The sequence below is a fragment of the Moschus berezovskii genome, chromosome 25 (assembly GCF_049115385.1).
Source record: "Moschus berezovskii isolate FMDL1 chromosome 25, NW_MosBer_1.0, whole genome shotgun sequence".
Lineage (NCBI taxonomy): Eukaryota > Metazoa > Chordata > Mammalia > Artiodactyla > Moschidae > Moschus > Moschus berezovskii.
The window spans coordinates 626,675-642,792 of record NC_142484.1 but is presented as its reverse complement, the minus strand read 5'-3'; the positions used below and the strand labels follow the sequence as shown (position 1 = coordinate 642,792).

Sequence of the window (16,118 nt, the reverse complement as noted above, 5' to 3'; positions counted from 1 at the left end):
CCGCGAGCCAGCCGCCAGCCGGGGGCGGAGCGCGCGCGGCGCCGAGCGGACGCGCCCCCGCGCTTAGGTGCAGCCGGGCGCGCGGCGAGGCGGGGAGGCCAGCGCGGCGGCAGAGGCGGCGGCGGCGGCAGAGCGCACGGTGAGTGCCCGCCTGGCGGCTTCTTCCACTGCGCCCACCCGAGTGCAGCCCGGCCGCGGGAGCGAGGGGCACCACGGCGGCTGTGGGAGGTGACATCTGCCCGGACGAGGCGGTTTCTGCGGGGCCCGCGCCGGCGGATGCTTGGATCCGCTGCCGCCGGAGTGTGGGAGGCCGGGCCCCGGGCGGTGCCGGGCGCGCTCCCCGCATCCACGTGTCCTCGCCGGTCGGGAGACGGAGGCCAGTCCCCAAGGAACCAGCCGGGCCGTGGGGGACACGCACGTGGGGCTTTGCGGGATGTACGTGGACACGTGGGTGGCTGAAGTCGCCATCGCCTGGCGGGCTTCAGTGTGGCGATCCGGGCCTCATGGGGACTCCTTCCAGCTGGACAGAGTTGAGCCGGGCTTCCAGTCGCAGCCCTGTACCCCCACTCGGCACCTCCTTTGTCGCCGGGTTGGCGTCCCTCCAGCCGGCGGGACTGAAAGCGCCTCCCCGGGGCAAGGGGCGGGGGGTAGATGAATGGGGAGGGAAGGGCCAGCCTCAGACTCGGAGCCTCACAGCCTTTCCCTTTCTTGGGGGTGAGGGAGTCCAGGGGCTTCCTTCGTGGCAGATTTTACCTCCTGGGGGGGCCTCTGAGCTGAGCTGTCCACAGCTCCGCCTGCAGCCCCGGTTGAAGACGCTGCGGGAGCCCGGGGGACCGACAGGGAGGGCTGACAGCCAGGGCCTCAGGCCCGGCTGTGGCTGCTGGGTCTCTATGGCAACCTGGGGTGCCAGGGGAGGGCCCTCGGAGCTGTCTCATGAGCAGGTGGTAGGAACCACCGAGTAAGGACAGGAAAAGGAGGTTTCCTGGTCCAGAGGACCCCTTGCCAGTCCTCCCCCGGCAGAGCCCCTCCCCACACTACTCGGTTCTGAAGCGTCTGCCCCATCCCAGCGCGCAGAGTGGACCCAGGGCTGACGGTCTCGGGCTCGGATCTTCAGACCTGCCTCTATTCCTGGGACAGCTGCTCCCGTCCCCACTTTGGAGAGTCTGTCCAAGTTCCGGGACCCCAGCATCCAGGTGTCCCTTACCCTGCACAGGAGGTGGGGTCTGGTGGGCTCACTCAGGTCAGGCAGAGTGTGGACCTTGTCCCCAAGAGTCGGGGACAACAGTCGGCTGTGGCGTTTGCACCTGGGGAGTGGGGGTGGGGAGGGAGGGTCAGGCTGAAGTGCAGAGGTCAGGCACTTCTCTGAGACTGGGGCACTGAGGCTCTGGTTGAGTGGGGTGGGAGGCATGTGCGGGGGCAGAGGGTTTTGGGAGTGTGGATGGCAGCCGGCGGGTCTCTGCAGCGCAGCCGCCCCCGCCTTTGCAGCAGACAAGCGTGTCTCCGCTCCTCCATGGGTTTTCCCTGAAATGCACCTCCCAGAAGACACACGGTCCACAGACACGGTGGGCACAGCCCATCTCCGCCCCACGGCTCAGGATTCCCTGTGCCCGGACACAGAGAGAGCCCCATTCCTGGGGTCGCCGGGCCCTAACCAGAGCCCGCCTGCTGGCCGCAGAGGAGCAGCTGGGTGCACGGTGGCCGCGGGCTGGGGCCCCTCGAACCGGCTCCGTGGCTTGTCTGGGTTAGGCCGTCAGACCCGCTGCCTCACGGGCTGAAGGGGGCTCGGAGGCCAGCCCAAGCCTCCCAGCAGCTGTCACACCCCCTTCTCATCAGGGCGCCTCATCCCGCCCAAAGTGAAAGAGAAAGTCGCCCCCCCCCCAGGCCCGCCCCGCCCCGCCCCGCAGCCAATCCCCGCGGCCGGCCGCTGGCCCTCCCCGGCCGCCCGCCCGCGCGCGCTGGAGTCTCCAGGAGGAGCCGCGGAGGAGCCGGTTCTGCGCGCCCGCGGTGAGCCGGTCCACGGCGGGGGCGGCGGGCTGCCGAGGGGGCGGGGGCCGCCCGGCCCGGGGAAGCCGGGGTGAAGGTCACCGGTCCGCGAGCGACGGCAGGTGTGAGCCAGCCGTGTGACCGGACTAGCGGCGCGGCGGGGGCGAGGCAGGGACAGCTGGTCTCGGCGCGGGCTGGGGGGCGCCCCCCGCAGGAGGCTCCTGGGGCCGGCTCTAGCTCCCCAGCTCTGCCCCTAGAGAGGGGCCTCCTGGGCCTGCGGGAATAGGTGGTGGGCCAGACACAGCCTCAGAGGGTCAGCCGTCCCCCGCCCTCCTGGGGCTCCTGTGTGTGTGTGAGAGAGGGAGGGGCAGTCAGGAGGTGAAGTTCCTGGGAGGGTGGGCACAGGGCTGGCTGTGGCTGAGCTGGTGCTTCTTCCAGGGGAGCTGTGGCCTGGGGCTCCAGCCTGGAGCAGGGGCTGCACCTGCGCTGGCCACATCTACCTGGGCAGCTGTGAGCTGAGCCCCACGGGGGCCCTGGGGCTCTCACCCCCATCCTGACAGAGCAGGCTGCTCCAGGATGGGGTTGGCACAGTCCAGCCCAGGGGAGGAGGCGCCTGGCCCTTTAAAGAGCTCCTGGCACGTGAGCCTGAGCAAGGCCAGCTGGGAGGACGCGCTGGCGGGGATCTTGAGAGGAAGCCAGGTGGCCCAAGGATGGGGCCAGGTGGTGGGCCTCACGGCACGCTGCGAGCCCACGGCGTGAGGCCTGCCCGAGCGGGGCTGGGGGCCTGGGGGCGCCGCTCAGAGCCCTTGCGGGGTCCCTGGGAGGGAGACAGGGAAGCCTGTTCCTCTGGTGTGCCTCTCCTGTCTGCCCACCCCCCTGGTTGCAGTCTCCTCTCTCCTAGGACAGAAGCGCTGGTTTGGAAATACCCTTGAAAGCAGAGTACCAGCCTCCGCCCTGCGCTCCTCCCCCGCCGTCTGGCATCCAGCTTCACGGCTCCTACCTGGGTGCTCTGAGTTAAATGGCCGATAAGCAGATCAGGTCAGAACCCAGCCCAGCCTCACCCCACCCTGCCCTCCCTCCCAGCCGACCTATGGCCGAGGAGGCCGCCTGACCTCCATCTGCCCACGCAGCCTGCCAGCCAAGCTCATCAATGGCGGCATCGCCGGCCTGATCGGGGTCACCTGCGTGTTCCCCATCGACCTGGCCAAGACGAGGCTGCAGAACCAGCAGAATGGCCAGCGCGTGTACACCAGCATGTGAGCCGGCGGGCTGGGGGGCGTGGGCAGACCTGGGGGCTCTCCTGCCCGGGTCAGGGCAGGGGCCGGCGCTGGACCCTGACTGACCTCTGGCTCACTCCCACTCCTGGGGCTGCAGGTCCGACTGCCTCATCAAGACCATCCGCTCAGAGGGCTACTTCGGGATGTACCGCGGTGAGGCTGGGCGGGGGGCGGGAGGGCCTGGTTTGATGGTGGGGACGTGCCCCGTGGGGACTGGCTGCACCTGCACGGTGGGGGGGTTGGGGAATGGCAGCGCTCAGCCCCGGTCGCCACCGCTGCCGGCACCCAGCAAGGCGGGATCTGTGTGTCCATCGCAGCGGCCTCACCTCCTCCCGGGACAGGCGGGATCCTGTCTGCGCTAGTAGGACACTGTGGCGGGGGTTGGGGGAGGCCTGACTGCAAAGCCGCTTAGCAGACAACCTCCAAGCCTGGATTTGCCCAGATGCTGTGCAGCTGAGTCCTTGTACAGACACGCTGCCTTCTCAGCTCTGGCCCACCCCAGGCTGGACACAGCACACCCCCAGGCCCCCCACCTCTGTACTGCAGGGGGGTTGTTCCTCACGGAGGCCCACCTGCTGGACCGGGAGGGTCGCCTGGAGGAGGAGGCACTGTCCCCACCCCCGCTGGGCACAAATGTGGGTGAGAGGGCAGGAGGAGCCGCCAAGGCGCGAGGGGACGGGGGGAGGGCTCTGCCAACTGAGAGGCAAGTGCCCGCCGGGAGCCTCCCGTTCCTGGCCACTGACCCATCCGCGCGCCACACAGGAGCCGCCGTGAACCTGACCCTTGTCACCCCCGAAAAGGCCATCAAGCTGGCAGCCAACGACTTCTTCCGATACCAGCTCTCCAAGGATGGGTAAGGGGCTCGGTTGACCGCTGGGGGCCACAGTCACGAAGGGAGGGGGATCTGTGCCTCCTGAGGATGAAGGCTATGTCGTTCTGGGGGCCCCTCACCCTGACCTGCAGGGCCTCCTCCGCCTCCTCCGATGCTAAATCCGCAGTGCTCAGGCCCCAGGGGTCCTTGGCCCCTAGCCATTGCCTGCTGCCACTTGTAGGCTGAGATTTGGGGGGCATTGGCCAGTTTTCCCTGTCACCCGAGGGTGGGCTATAAGGGCAGCAATCCTGTGGAGCACTGGAACCCCCCACCCTGCCTGCAGTTTTGTTTGCTGAGAGCAGCCCTCAGCCCGTCCCTGGCCCCGCTGTGAGCGTCTGTCTCTCGGGCTCCGTGCCTGTTACTGGAGGGCGGGGCGGGGGTGTGTGTGTGTGTGTGTGCCGCCTCTGTCTTCACCGGTCCCACCCCTTCATGTCCCCCAGCTGCTGGGGCCTCTGATTCTGCCTTGCAGCCCCACCCTCTTTACTGCAGGCAGAAGTTGACCCTGTTTAAGGAGATGCTGGCAGGCTGTGGGGCGGGCACATGCCAGGTGATCGTGACCACCCCCATGGAGATGCTGAAGATACAGCTCCAGGACGCGGGCCGCCTCGGTGAGGGTGTGGAGGAGGCGGGGCGCGGGGGAACGCCAGGTGGACCCTGTCCCCACCCCCACCCTGTGCTCAGAGGGAGACTAGCAGGCCACCCCCTTTCTCCCCAGCCGCCCAGAGGAAGATCCTATCCGCCCAGGCCCAGCTCTCTGGCCAGGGGAGTGCCCAGCCCTCAGTGGAGGCTCCGGCCACCCCCCGCCCCACAGCCACTCAGCTGACCCGGGACCTGCTGCGGAGCCGCGGCATCGCTGGCCTCTACAAGGGCCTGGGGGCCACGCTGCTCAGGTGGGGAGCAGGGAGGGTGAGGGGAGGCCCACCCACCCGCCTGCCCCACGTGTCCCATCCAGTCACCCTGCGGCCCCCCGACAGGGACGTCCCCTTCTCCATCGTCTACTTCCCCCTCTTCGCCAACCTGAATGAGCTGGGCCGGCCAGCATCCGGGGAGAAGTCGCCTTTCTACGTGTCCTTCCTAGCCGGCTGTGTGGCTGGGAGCGCGGCCGCCGTGGCCGTCAACCCCTGTGATGGTCGGTGCCCAGCTTGGGGCAGGGCGGGGCTGGGGGCTGGGTCCCGGCTGAGGGCCCACGCTGACCCACGTGCCTCTTGCAGTGGTGAAGACCCGGCTCCAGTCGCTGCAGCGTGGCGTCAACGAGGACACCTACTCAGGATTCCTGGACTGTGCCAGGTGGGCGAGCCCCCAGGAGCGGGGGAGGGCAGAGCGGCCCCAGTGTCCTGGCTCTGACACCACCCCCCACTCCCGTCTCCCCGCAGGAAGATCCTGCAGAACGAGGGCCCCTCCGCCTTCCTGAAGGGCGCATACTGTCGCGCCCTGGTCATCGCCCCGCTGTTTGGCATCGCTCAAGTGGTCTACTTCCTGGGCATCGCTGAGACCCTGCTGGGGCTGCCGCGTGTCCAGCCCTGAGCCTGGGCAGCCACCCCTCACCCGCCAGTCGAGTGGGACCAGAGCGGGGCCCGAGGCAGGCAGCTCCCCCGGGGACGGCACTCTCTGCCCGCACAGATGGGTGGGGGTGGGGAGAGGGGGAGTGCAGGGTGCACACGTGCACCTGGTGGGGTCCGGCCTACACAGCCCCCGGGATCAAAGTCTTACTTCCTTAGAAACGGCAGAAATCGTTACATTCCTGGAGCCAGCCCTGCCCACCTTTGCCCCAGTCTGAACAACCCCCAGGGACAGAGCTGGTCTCTGGACTGGGGGCCCCCAGCCTGGGCTGGGCAAACTGGACCCTCCCCTCCAGTCTACCAGCTCCTGTCCCCGAGGCTTGGCCCCTAGTCCACAGAGGGGACCCCGCACAAACCTATTTATTAACTTGCCGAGCACAAGCAGCTCTGTCCACCCCTCCGTCTGTCCGTCCAGCCTCCCCCGCTGCTGTTCTCTTGCCTTGGCCAGCCTTGCAGGAGGATCGGGCTCTCCTGCCCCCAATATTGAGCCAGGAATCCTAGACTGGGGGTGGCCCTGAGTCCTGGGACAGTCCTCCGCCCCCACTGTGGGACCCAGCCCATGCGAGGTTTGTGCCAGTGAATGTTGGGGGCGGGTGGCGGCTGCCCTCTGCTGTCCTGGCCCCTCGGGGATAGGGTTGTGGGGGCTCCAGCCGTCCCCATGTGGCCAGGCAGTGTGTGTGTGTGTGCAGAAGCGAATGAGCGCGTGGGTGTGTGCCCTTGACTCCCCAGTGACCCCGTCCAGGAATCCGTCTCTCCTCCCGGCCCTACTTCTGAGGCCACGCCCCCTCCAGGTCCGGGAGGGCCCGAGGGAAGGGCGGGCATGAGGACCAGTATGGAGCCCGGGAGCATCTTCTCCTGGGGGGCACCAGGAGCAGCCCCTCCAGTCTTCCCCGCCTGCCCTCCGGGCCCCTGACCACGCTTAGTAAAGCTCCGCCCTCCCCCACCCTTGATGTGAACTGAGGCAGCTCGTCCTGCCCCGCCCCCAGCCACGTGGTCGTGTTGGTGATTGATCCGATGTGCCGGTGCTGTGTCCCCCACCCCCGGGCCCCTTCCCGGTGACACTACCTGGGGCTCAGGCCTGGGCCCCCCAGCTCACGGTTGTTCCTGGGAGCTGCTCTCCCGTCACATCTGTACCTTGGAAGCTGCTGCTGCTGCTTACAGAATTATATTTTTTTCTTTTGAAGAGTTTTAAGAAGTTGTAACTTTTTGTGTCTTGTCCTGTAAGAAGATAAATAAATATTCTAAGTAGATGCCTCTTCTCCTAGACTCTTGGGGAGGAAGGGCGTCCCCCTCGTCTGGTAACTGGCTCCCCTCCCCCTGCTGTCCTGGGTCCGCCTGCCCAGCTAGGACGGGCACACTGGCTGTAGCAGAGCCTGGTTAGAACGCCCTCCTGACTCCCTCGCGGCCAGATGGGGGAGCGAGAAAGCCAGCCTCAGCCGCGCACCTTCTTGACGCTGAGCTGCCCTTCGGATCAAAAGCGGACCTCGGGCGGGGGTCCCAGCGGGCCCGGCCGCTCCTGGGCGCTGCGGCGGCCGCGAGCCGGTGGGCGGAGCCAGCGCCGATGCGGCCCCGCCCCGCTTCCTGCGCCGGGAGCGGTGCATTGTGGGAAACTCCCAGTCCGTGCAGCCGCCGCCGCCGCCGTCCGTCCGGTCGGCCGTGGTCCCGCAGAGAGCGCGTGGCCCTGAGGTGGGAGCGCCGCGAGCAGCAGCGTAAGGCGGCGGGGACTCGGCGGCGCGGGATCTGGGGCGGGAGCGGGGCGCAGGGCCCCTGGACAGAGCCGCAGGTTCTCCGCTATGAAGGTCACCGGGGGCGCTCCGGGGGCCCCCTGCTGTCTTGGGCACAGCCGTATGGAGGGGGTGCGGCAGCCGGTGACGTCAGTTTGAGCCCAAAATAACCAAAGGTCTGGGGGAGGGGGAGCGTGGACCACCTGCCCTTTGGGAACTTGATGCCCAGCAGCGGGTTGCCCCTCCAGAATGACAGGGGTGAGGGGCTCTTGGGTTCCCTGGAAGTGGGACAGTCCTCCCCAGGGCACCCCTGTCCTACGTGTGACCTTCAGGCGACCTTCACTATGTCAGTGTGCATTGCCAGGGTGGGGACCCGGGCCACCGCCTCCCACACAGGCTCCCTCCCCCTGCAGGCGCAGGGTGAGTTCCTCAGCCTCCCAGAGGAGCTGCGGACAGTGGGGTCCACTCCCGGGAGGGAAGACGGGTTCAGAGAGGCGAGGTCGCCAGCCCCCTGCCCCACACCCGACTCTGAGGATCAGGGCCAGGCCTTCCCTCCTGCCCAGAGCGCCCAGTGTCTGCCTGGCCCTGCCTTGGGGCTGGCCTCTCCAGGCTCACCCCAGGGACTCCCTCCGCCCCCAGAGGCAGACATGACCTCAGGGTCAGAAAGGGCCCCCGCTCTGAAGCTGGAACAGGCAAGGCCAGTCCTGGGGTGGGCACTGAGAGGGGGTCCATGACCGGTTAGGAGCCCAGGCGTGTCGCTGCCCTCCCACTGGCTTCTTCAGCCTCTGGGGAGACACCCTGGCGCTGTCCGAGCCGGGTCCTGGCGACCTTGGGCCCATTACGACCCCATATGCCTGAAAGCCCTAAACCCTGAAAGCTCTGGGTTCCCATGCTGCCCTCCCCACCCCAGCCCACCCAGCCCTGAGAAGGGTGCATGGTCAGTTCTGCCCAAGCCCATGGGGTGCCAGCCACCTCCCTGGCCACACGCCCTTCTCGAGGCTGGGTGGGTGCTCTCTTCCCAGTCAGGACTTCCCTACCCTGGGCCAACATGATGGACACAGGACATGTGTGGGCAAGACCATTTTTTCACATATGAAAGAACTGAAACCTCTAGCAGGTCTCATCCCAACACCCCAGCCCAAAGGGGACCCACAGCACCTGCCTGTGTGCTCAAGGGGCTTCTCAGGAGGTGGCTGAGGCCAGTTGGAGGCTGAGCCCCAGGAGAGGAGGGTCCAGAGAGCTGAGCGGGTCTCTGCACAGGACACCAGCCTCATCGGGTCTCCCCCCGCAGGCCCATAGGATGCCCAGGGGTGAACTGTCCTGAGCTGCCGTGGTCTAGACGCCTGCCTACCCCCACGTGCCCTGCACAGCCTGCCTGCACACCCAGCATGGAGTCCAGAGGGAAGTCGACCAACAGCCCCAAGGCCGACACTAAGGCTGCGGCCGAGGCCCGAGCCCCTGCCGCCATGGACGGGAAGGCCCCATCCTCTAAGCCGGGGAAGAAGGAGGCCCAGGCGGAGAAGCAGGAGCCGCCGGCAGCCCCCACACCGCCACCTGCCAAGAAGACCCCGGTCAAGGCAGACCCGGCCCTTCTCAACAACCACAGCAACCTGAAGCCAGCCCCTGCAGCCCCCAGTGCCCCTGATGCAGTCCCCGAGCCCAAGGGCCCTGGGGACGGGGCTGAGGAGGGCGAGGCCCCCAGTGGGAGCCCCGGTGGCCAGGGGCCCTGCCCTTTTGAGAACTTGACCCCCCTGCTGGTGGCTGGGGGCGTGGCTGTGGCTGCTGCAGCCCTGATTCTCGGGGTGGCCTTCCTGGTCCGAAAAAAATGATGGCCGGTGCCCAGGCTGGGCACAGCCACTTCCTGTACAGACCTTGGGAGTCTAGTGCATGCCGAATTCACACACCGCTATCTATACATATGTAATATCTATACTGTATCCCCCATATACAAGCAGAGGGAGAGAGAGGTGGATAAGCCCCAACAGCAGTGGAAACCCAGCCCCCTCGAGCGGTCCCCAGCACTTTCCCCTCTGAACCCAAGGGCAGAAGGAGCCCAGGCTCTGCGGGTGGATCCCTGACATGGGGTGGGGGCTCCACATGGACCCAGGCACTGGCGGACGGACGGAGAAGTGGGCGCTGAAGGTGGCCTGCCTGCCCAAGTATGCCAGCCTGTGCCAAGGGCCCCAGTGGTCCTGTGGTCTTCCTGGCAGCAGCTCCTGATGAACCCCCAGGGCAGCAGGGCTGGGCAGGGTCCTGGGACGGATTCTGAGCTGGGTCCAGCCGGCATGGGGACGTTAAAGGGTGTGGCTGTTTGTCCCATTTCCACTCTGCGTGTAGCCAGGATGGGGGTTCCTCTGGGTGAGCTGCTTCAGTGGGCTGATCCGAGGTGGGTGGTCCCATTAGCTGAGTTTCCGTGCCTCCTGCCAGGCTGCTTGAGCCCTGGCTGAGTGGACAGACACCTCAAAGGCCAGTGTCAGAGGCGCTCTTGAAGCTTACCTTCTGGCTACCCCCAGGGGCCCCTGAGGCTGGGCCCCACCCCTTCCTGCCCTGAACCCTCCCCATTCTGCAGCAGTCGTCCTGGGGGCAGGTGAAGGCCTGGCAGGGAGGCAGCCGCGCCTGCCCAGGGCCCGTAGACGGCCCCTCCTGCCCACCCAGGGTCCCTGGAGTCTAAGAAGCGTATAAATGCAATAACAGGTAGAATAGAACCACTGGGCAGGCGACCATCACCCTCTGCCACTGCCCTGTCAAGCCTGCAGGGAGACCGCGCTCTGCTGGGAGCATGTCATGGCGGCGGTGGGCACTGGGGGCCCGACGTGCCCTTGCCTGGCCAGCTGGCCACTGGAACCCTAGGCCCGAGTGGAGGTCAGTTTGAAATAAACTCTGTTATCTAAAGACTGGGCTGGTGTCCTCAACTGCACGCGGTTGGGAGAGGCAGGGTGGCCTGTCTGGGTGCGGGGGGGCATCTACCCACACCACAGGCTTTCTGGGGAAGGCCAGGGTGCCCCGGTGCCGCTCCTGCCACCTTGTGCCCTTAACCTGGATGGGTTCCACCTGTGGCTCTGCCCAGGCCCAGCCCCACCCAGATGGCCGCGCGCGGCCTTCCTGCCAGCCCTGGCCCTGGAGGACCCACCCCCAGCCCAGCAGGGTGCGGGTTGAGTGTCGGGGGGGCCTTGCCCCCCTCCTGGGCCCTGTGCCCCCTCTGCAGCAGGCTTGCGGTCCCCGGGGGTGAGGATGCCACTGCAGGGCTCGGGGTCCCTCCTCCTCGCAGCTCCCTGAGCCCACCCAGCCAGGCGTCCAACTGGGGGTCTTTGGGGTGCAGGCTTGCTGGGAGCAAGACCCCCCCACCCCCAGGTCCTGGAAGTTTCTCTGGACTTTGTCAGCCTGGGCCACTCCCCCATGGGCTTCCTCGAGCTGGTGGGCTTCCTCTCCAGGTACCCACCCCCGCCTCTGCACCCACACCTCAGGCCCACACAAACCTGGGGCACTTCCCTGAGGCACGCACTGCTCGCCCTGAACCACCTGGCCCAAGCCCAGCCACCAAGGGGTGGCACTGGAGCCCACGGGCCTGCCCACAGGCCCTGCGGCCGCCCACGCCAGCCCACTCCAGCCAGCTGGTCCCCCTGCCACTCTCTCTGTTCCGCTTGCACCTTAAATGCAAAAAAAGAAGAAAACCTGCCATTGCGGGGATGTGGGGCAGCTCGGGTGGCTGTGAGGTGAGCTCTGTCCCTGCAGCCGGGAGCCGAGGCCCGGCCCTCCAGCCGCGGTGACCTCTCTCCGCGTGCTGCCTCAGTTTTCTGCTACTTTCCTTTTTCACCTTCTGCTGCGCTGGGCTCCACGGCTGCGCACGGCCTTCCCTAGGGGTGGCGAGTGGGGCTGCTCCCTAGGCGCGGTGCTTCTCTCCTTGCAGCGCGGCCTCAGCAGGCGTGGCCACAGGCTGAGGTGCTTTGAGGCAGGTGTAGCCTCACCAGGAACCGAACCTGTGTCCCTGCATTGGCGGGTGGATTCTTCACTCAGTCCAGCCGCTCAGTCGTGTCCGACTCTCCGCAACCCCATGAAGCACAGCACGCCAGGCCTCCCTGTCCATCACCAACTCCCGGAGTTCACTCAGACTCATGTCCACAGAGTCGGTGATGCCATCCAACCTTCTCATCCTCTGTCGTCCCCTTCTCCTCCCACCTTCGATCTTTCCCAGCATCAGGGTCTTCTCTAATGAGTCAGCTCTTCACATCAGGTGGCCAAAGGATTGGAGTTTGAACTTCAGCATCAGTCTTTCCAATGAACGCTCAGGACTGATCTCCTTTAGGATGGACTGGTTGGATCTCTTTGCAGTCTGAGGGACTCTCAAGAGTCTTCTCCAACACCACAGTTCAAAAGCATGAATTCTTAGACACTCAGCTTTCTTCACAGTCCGACTCTCACATCCATACATGACCACTGGAAAAACCATAGCCTTGACTAGACGGACCTTTGTTGGCAAAGTAATGTCTCTGTCTTTTAATATGCTGTCTAGGTTAGTCATAACTTTACTTCCAAGGAGTAAGCGTCTTTTAATTTCATGGCTACAGTCACCATCTGCAGTGATTTTGGAGCCCAGAAAAATAAAGTCACCCGCTGTTTCCCCCGTTTTATCTTAACCCTGTGGGCTTACAGGTCCTGGGCTCTAAGCACATTCACACTGTGGGAACGTCACCCCATTGGCTCTCAGCAACTATTCCTCTTCCCAAACTGACCATCTGTCCCCGTTAAACACTTGCTGCTTCTGTCTCAATGGGCGACACCTCTGGCGACCTCAGGTGAGTGGAGTCAGGATTCGTCCTTCCATGCCTGCTCATTTCTCTGACCATCGCGTCCTCAAGGGTCATCCGTGGTGTCGCCTGTGTCGGGATTTCCTTCCTTCTAAACCCTACCCTGTGTATGGACCACGTTTTGTGTTTCCATTATTTGCTGATGGATGCTGAGCTGCCTCCACTTACTTGCTGGCTGCTGCGACTGTGGGCCCAGCACAGTTCCCTTGGGGGCCTGCTCAGTGGTGGGGCGGCTGGGAGAGAAGCCTGCCTCTCGACTAGGAACACAGGAGTGGGCTAAGCCCTCGAGGTTGACAGCCCATCTGAGCGGGAACACCTTGGGTTGTTCCGTCTGCATGGACCTAACTGCTGCTGCTGCTGCTGCTGCTAAGTCACTTCAGTCGTGTCCGACTCTGTGTGACCCCACAGATGGAAGCCCACCAGGCTCCCCCGTCCCTGGGATTCTCCAGGCAGGAACACTGGAGTGGGATGCCATTGCCTTCTCCGACCTAACTGCTGCTGCTTACTAAGTCCTTGGCTATCTGGGCTTTGCCTTTCCTGATTTTTCTGTTGGTGCCATTTATGTTTTTCGCGGATGACAGGCCTTCTTGTCATTTATCTGGAGGATTTTTTTTTTTTTTTGGTCAGGCTGCACGGCCTGGGAGATCTTAGTTTCCCGACCAAAGGTTGACAAGGATTGGACCCTGGCTGAGGCAGTGACAGCGCAGAGCTCTAACCACTGGACCACGGGGCGCTCCTGCGTGCCTTTTTTTATGTGTCTCATAGTCCAAGCCTTTGCCAAATGGCACTTATCTGTATTCAGTGGCTGGCTTGCATCTGTTTCCTGTGCCTAGAAGTTCCCGAATCTCAAGTTATCACGCATAACCGTTGATCCCTTTACTGTCTAACCTTCTGGAATCTTTTCTACTCTGACACTGTTGGCATTTACGCACAGCAAGGACTTTAACCCATCTGAACCTCAGGTTTCATGGGGACTAAGCCGAGGAGCTCGTGGTATCTCTCTGCCCCCCAGAGATGAAATGGACCAGGATCAGGCAGTGCAGGGCCCCCCTCGGTCCCTGGTGATCCCATCACTCTGCACACAGCCAGGCCTGTCCTGAGCCTGAGTCTGCCTGCACCCACCTCAAGACCGTGCTGTAGTTTTGTGACACTATTTTGTAATCGTCTCTTGTTTCCATCTGCAATGCAGGAGACCTGGGTTTGATCCCTGGGTTGGAAAGATACCCTGGAGAAGGGAAAGGCTCCCCACTCCAGTATTCTGGCTTGGAGAATCCCATGGACTGTGTAGCCACGGAGTCGCAAGGAAGACACAACTGAGCGACTTTCACTTTCACTAAGAGAAACAACGTCTAAGCTTTAGGGATGCTTTGTTTCTCTTGGTTCCTTATTTCGTCTGAATTTCCACGCATGCTCAGTTACAGGTGGCCCCTTCCGGGGAATGTTAGAACTGGGCAGCTGAGGTCCCCAGGGCGCCATGATGGTTCTGGGGCTCAGCTTTCAAAATATATATATTTATATATACATAAATTTATGTGTTTATGGCTGTGGTGGGTCCTTGTTGCTGGGCGTGGGCTTTCTCTAGTTGCGGAGAGTGGGAGCTGCTCTCTTAGCTGTGGTGGGCAGGCTTCCCATTGCAGCGGCTTCTCTTGTTTCTGATAAAACCGGCAACCCCTGTGTTACAAGGTGGATTCTTACCAGGGAAGCCCCTCAGCTCCTGGTTCATAGCATTCCTAAGCTTTAGGAAGGCAGGGATGCTTCCAAAATGATAAAAATAAAACCTCGTGGGGACACCCAGTGAAAATGAAAGTCACTCAGTTGTGTCCTCCTTGCGAACCCATGGACTATACAGTCCATGGGATTCTCCAGGCCAGAATACTGGAGTGGACAGCCTTTTCCTTCTCCAGGGTATGTTCACAACTCAGGGATCGAACCCAGGCCTCCCGCACTGCAGGCGGATCTTTACCAGCTGAGCCACGAGGGAGCCCTGCTGCTGTCAATGACCTTTACTACAGTACCACTTCTGAGGTCTCAACAAGATCCCAGATATAAAAAGCACTCCGTACATAAGAAGCTCACACTGTAAATCCCATGCAGGCTTACAAGGACCTCTGAAAGCCAGGAGAACTCAGACGATAGCAGCATGTCCAGGGCCAGAGGCCCCATGGGTGGGGCCGCCAGGGTAAGCTGGGTCACACGTGGGGTCACCGCACAGGGATGGAGAAGGTGCGTGTGGCGGTCCAGTTTGATTTCCTCTCTAGCACCCTCTCCTCCCCCGAGAGTGTGCAGCTCCCTTTTGGGGACCCACCTGGGACCCCATTTTTGGTGCACCCGAGGGTAGGGTGGGCCAGTGCTTCGGGCCAGGTAGGGGCCTCCAGAACCTCTTTTCCTCCCCCAGGGCAGAGTGGCAGAGGCCTGGGGAGGGCAGAGGTGGCCGGTGACCCACTGCTCTGGACCCTCCCGTGGATGCCAAGTGGGGCCTGGACTCCTGGGCCTTCAGCCCTGCCCTGGCCACAGCTCCCTGCCCTCAGGGAGGTGAAAGGCAGGCAGAGGCTCCCAGCTTCCTAGTGACGGACCCCACCCTGCCTGCGCTTCCGTCCGGGGCCTTCAGCCCGTGGAGCCACGCTGGCTATCAGAGGGCCGCTGTGCAGACAAGAGCCCCATGCCGCCACCTGCCCCCCGAGAGCAGCCCCTGTGCTGGCTGGAGGGCAGCGCACACCTGCCATGTTGCAGAGAGCACTCAGGAGACGCCCCTGGGACTCACGCTGGTGCCCCGTCCAGCTCTGTGGGACCTGGAGGTGTGTTTGTGGGGAATCCCCTTCAGACGCTCCTCTGGATCCTCCCAGGCCTCTGTCGCTCCCTGTCCTGATGTCCTGGGCCCTGGGACAGGCCAGACTGGGACACGGCCTGCCCCCCTTTCGCATCACCCCACTTCAGGCCACAGAACGCCACTGCCTGACAGCCGCTGGCCAGGCGCCGGCAGCCTGGGAGCAGCAGTGGAACCAGCGGCTCTGCGCTCTCAACCGTCCTGCCGATGCTCCCGCTCCAGGTGCAGGGACCCTGTGCCCAGCCAGCAGCCATGGCCTCGGCGGTCCTAGGTTTAGGGGCCATTGCCGCACAACCCACAGGTGCTTGGGATCTAAGTCTATGGACACCAGCCAGCCCAACCTCGGCCAAAAGACAGCCTGGAGCTGAGAAGCTTGACCCCTTGATGGGAAAAGGGATGCCTCCTGGCCCGGGACCTGGGCCCCTCTGCTGCCTGTCTGGGAAGCTGGGCTGCCCATGACACATCCTCCCTGAGAGAGCCTCAATCCCAAGTCCCTCTATGGGAGGTCCACCCAGCAAGAAGACTGAGATAACAAAGGGGCACTCAGGGCAGTCCTTGCATGGGGTGTTCTCAGAAAGGGAGTATTGGGTAGACAGTGCCTTGGTGCCCATGGGCTTTGAGGGATGGTTAGGAGTTTGATGGGCAGAGAGGTGGGTTCCAGCATTCAGGAGATAGAAATAGGAAATGAAATGGCTCCCAGGGAAAGGCTCAGATGTGCTTTGAAAAGAAGAAGTTGCCAGGGGAGAAAGCAGAGGAGACCTGAGGCACTGGCCAGCCCCACCGGGTAGCAAGTCCCTCAGAAATGGCCCCCCAGTCACCCGTTCTTGGCTTCCAGGGTGAGCAGGTTCTAGGGACAGGAATGAAGCGCTGTTGCAGGAAAACAAGACTTTGGTCCCCAGGGACTTTGTGCCTTGGCGGCCCAAACAACTACAAGAGCCTAGGTTCAAGGGCATCACAACCCCAACAGCAGAGTCCTAGTACCCAGCCCCCAGGCCTCCCCTACCTTCTCCTGTTCCACTGGGCACTCACTGTTGATGATCAGGAACTTGCATAGCCCGTAGGTGATGCCCAGGGG

At 63.8% G+C, this 16,118-nt stretch overlaps 2 protein-coding genes across 6 annotated transcripts; both read left to right on the top strand.

Moving 5' to 3' along the window:
- The first annotated feature begins 23 nt into the window (after window positions 1-23).
- SLC25A22 (solute carrier family 25 member 22) lies at window positions 24-6,940 on the top strand. 4 transcript variants are annotated; one of them, XM_088832062.1, is made up of 10 exons: window positions 24-139; window positions 2,885-3,021; window positions 3,114-3,239; window positions 3,358-3,413; window positions 4,023-4,113; window positions 4,621-4,739; window positions 4,847-5,021; window positions 5,106-5,260; window positions 5,343-5,418; window positions 5,505-6,940. In XM_088832062.1, the coding sequence occupies exons 2-10, from the start codon at window positions 3,002-3,004 to the stop codon at window positions 5,653-5,655; spliced, it is 969 nt and encodes a 322-aa protein (XP_088688188.1). In that variant the 5' UTR covers window positions 24-139; window positions 2,885-3,001; the 3' UTR covers window positions 5,656-6,940. The 4 variants fall into 4 exon arrangements, with proteins under 4 accessions (XP_088688188.1, XP_088688189.1, XP_055271137.2 ...); XM_088832063.1 differs by having other exon boundaries at window positions 57-139; window positions 2,890-3,021; XM_055415162.2 differs by lacking the exon at window positions 24-139 and adding an exon at window positions 1,876-2,004.
- Window positions 6,941-7,274: 334 nt separating this feature from the next.
- Window positions 7,275-10,300, top strand: CEND1 (cell cycle exit and neuronal differentiation 1). 2 transcript variants are annotated; one of them, XM_055414924.2, is made up of 2 exons: window positions 7,275-7,399; window positions 8,706-10,300. In XM_055414924.2, the coding sequence occupies exon 2, from the start codon at window positions 8,803-8,805 to the stop codon at window positions 9,241-9,243; it is 441 nt and encodes a 146-aa protein (XP_055270899.1). In that variant the 5' UTR covers window positions 7,275-7,399; window positions 8,706-8,802; the 3' UTR covers window positions 9,244-10,300. The 2 variants fall into 2 exon arrangements, with proteins under 2 accessions (XP_055270899.1, XP_088688259.1); XM_088832133.1 differs by having other exon boundaries at window positions 7,282-7,376.
- The last annotated feature ends 5,818 nt before the right edge of the window (window positions 10,301-16,118 follow it).

Coding starts and splice junctions, on each gene's coding strand:
- CEND1 (XM_055414924.2), top strand. CDS start 8,803: ATGGAGTCCAGAGGGAAGTCGACCAACAGCCCCAAGGCCGACACTAAG.
- SLC25A22 (XM_088832062.1), top strand. CDS start 3,002: ATGGCCGATAAGCAGATCAG. Junction 3,240..3,357: donor CAGCGCGTGTACACCAGCAT/GTGAGCCGGCGG, acceptor CTGGGGCTGCAG/GTCCGACTGCCTCATCAAGA. Junction 4,114..4,620: donor TACCAGCTCTCCAAGGATGG/GTAAGGGGCTCG, acceptor TCTTTACTGCAG/GCAGAAGTTGACCCTGTTTA.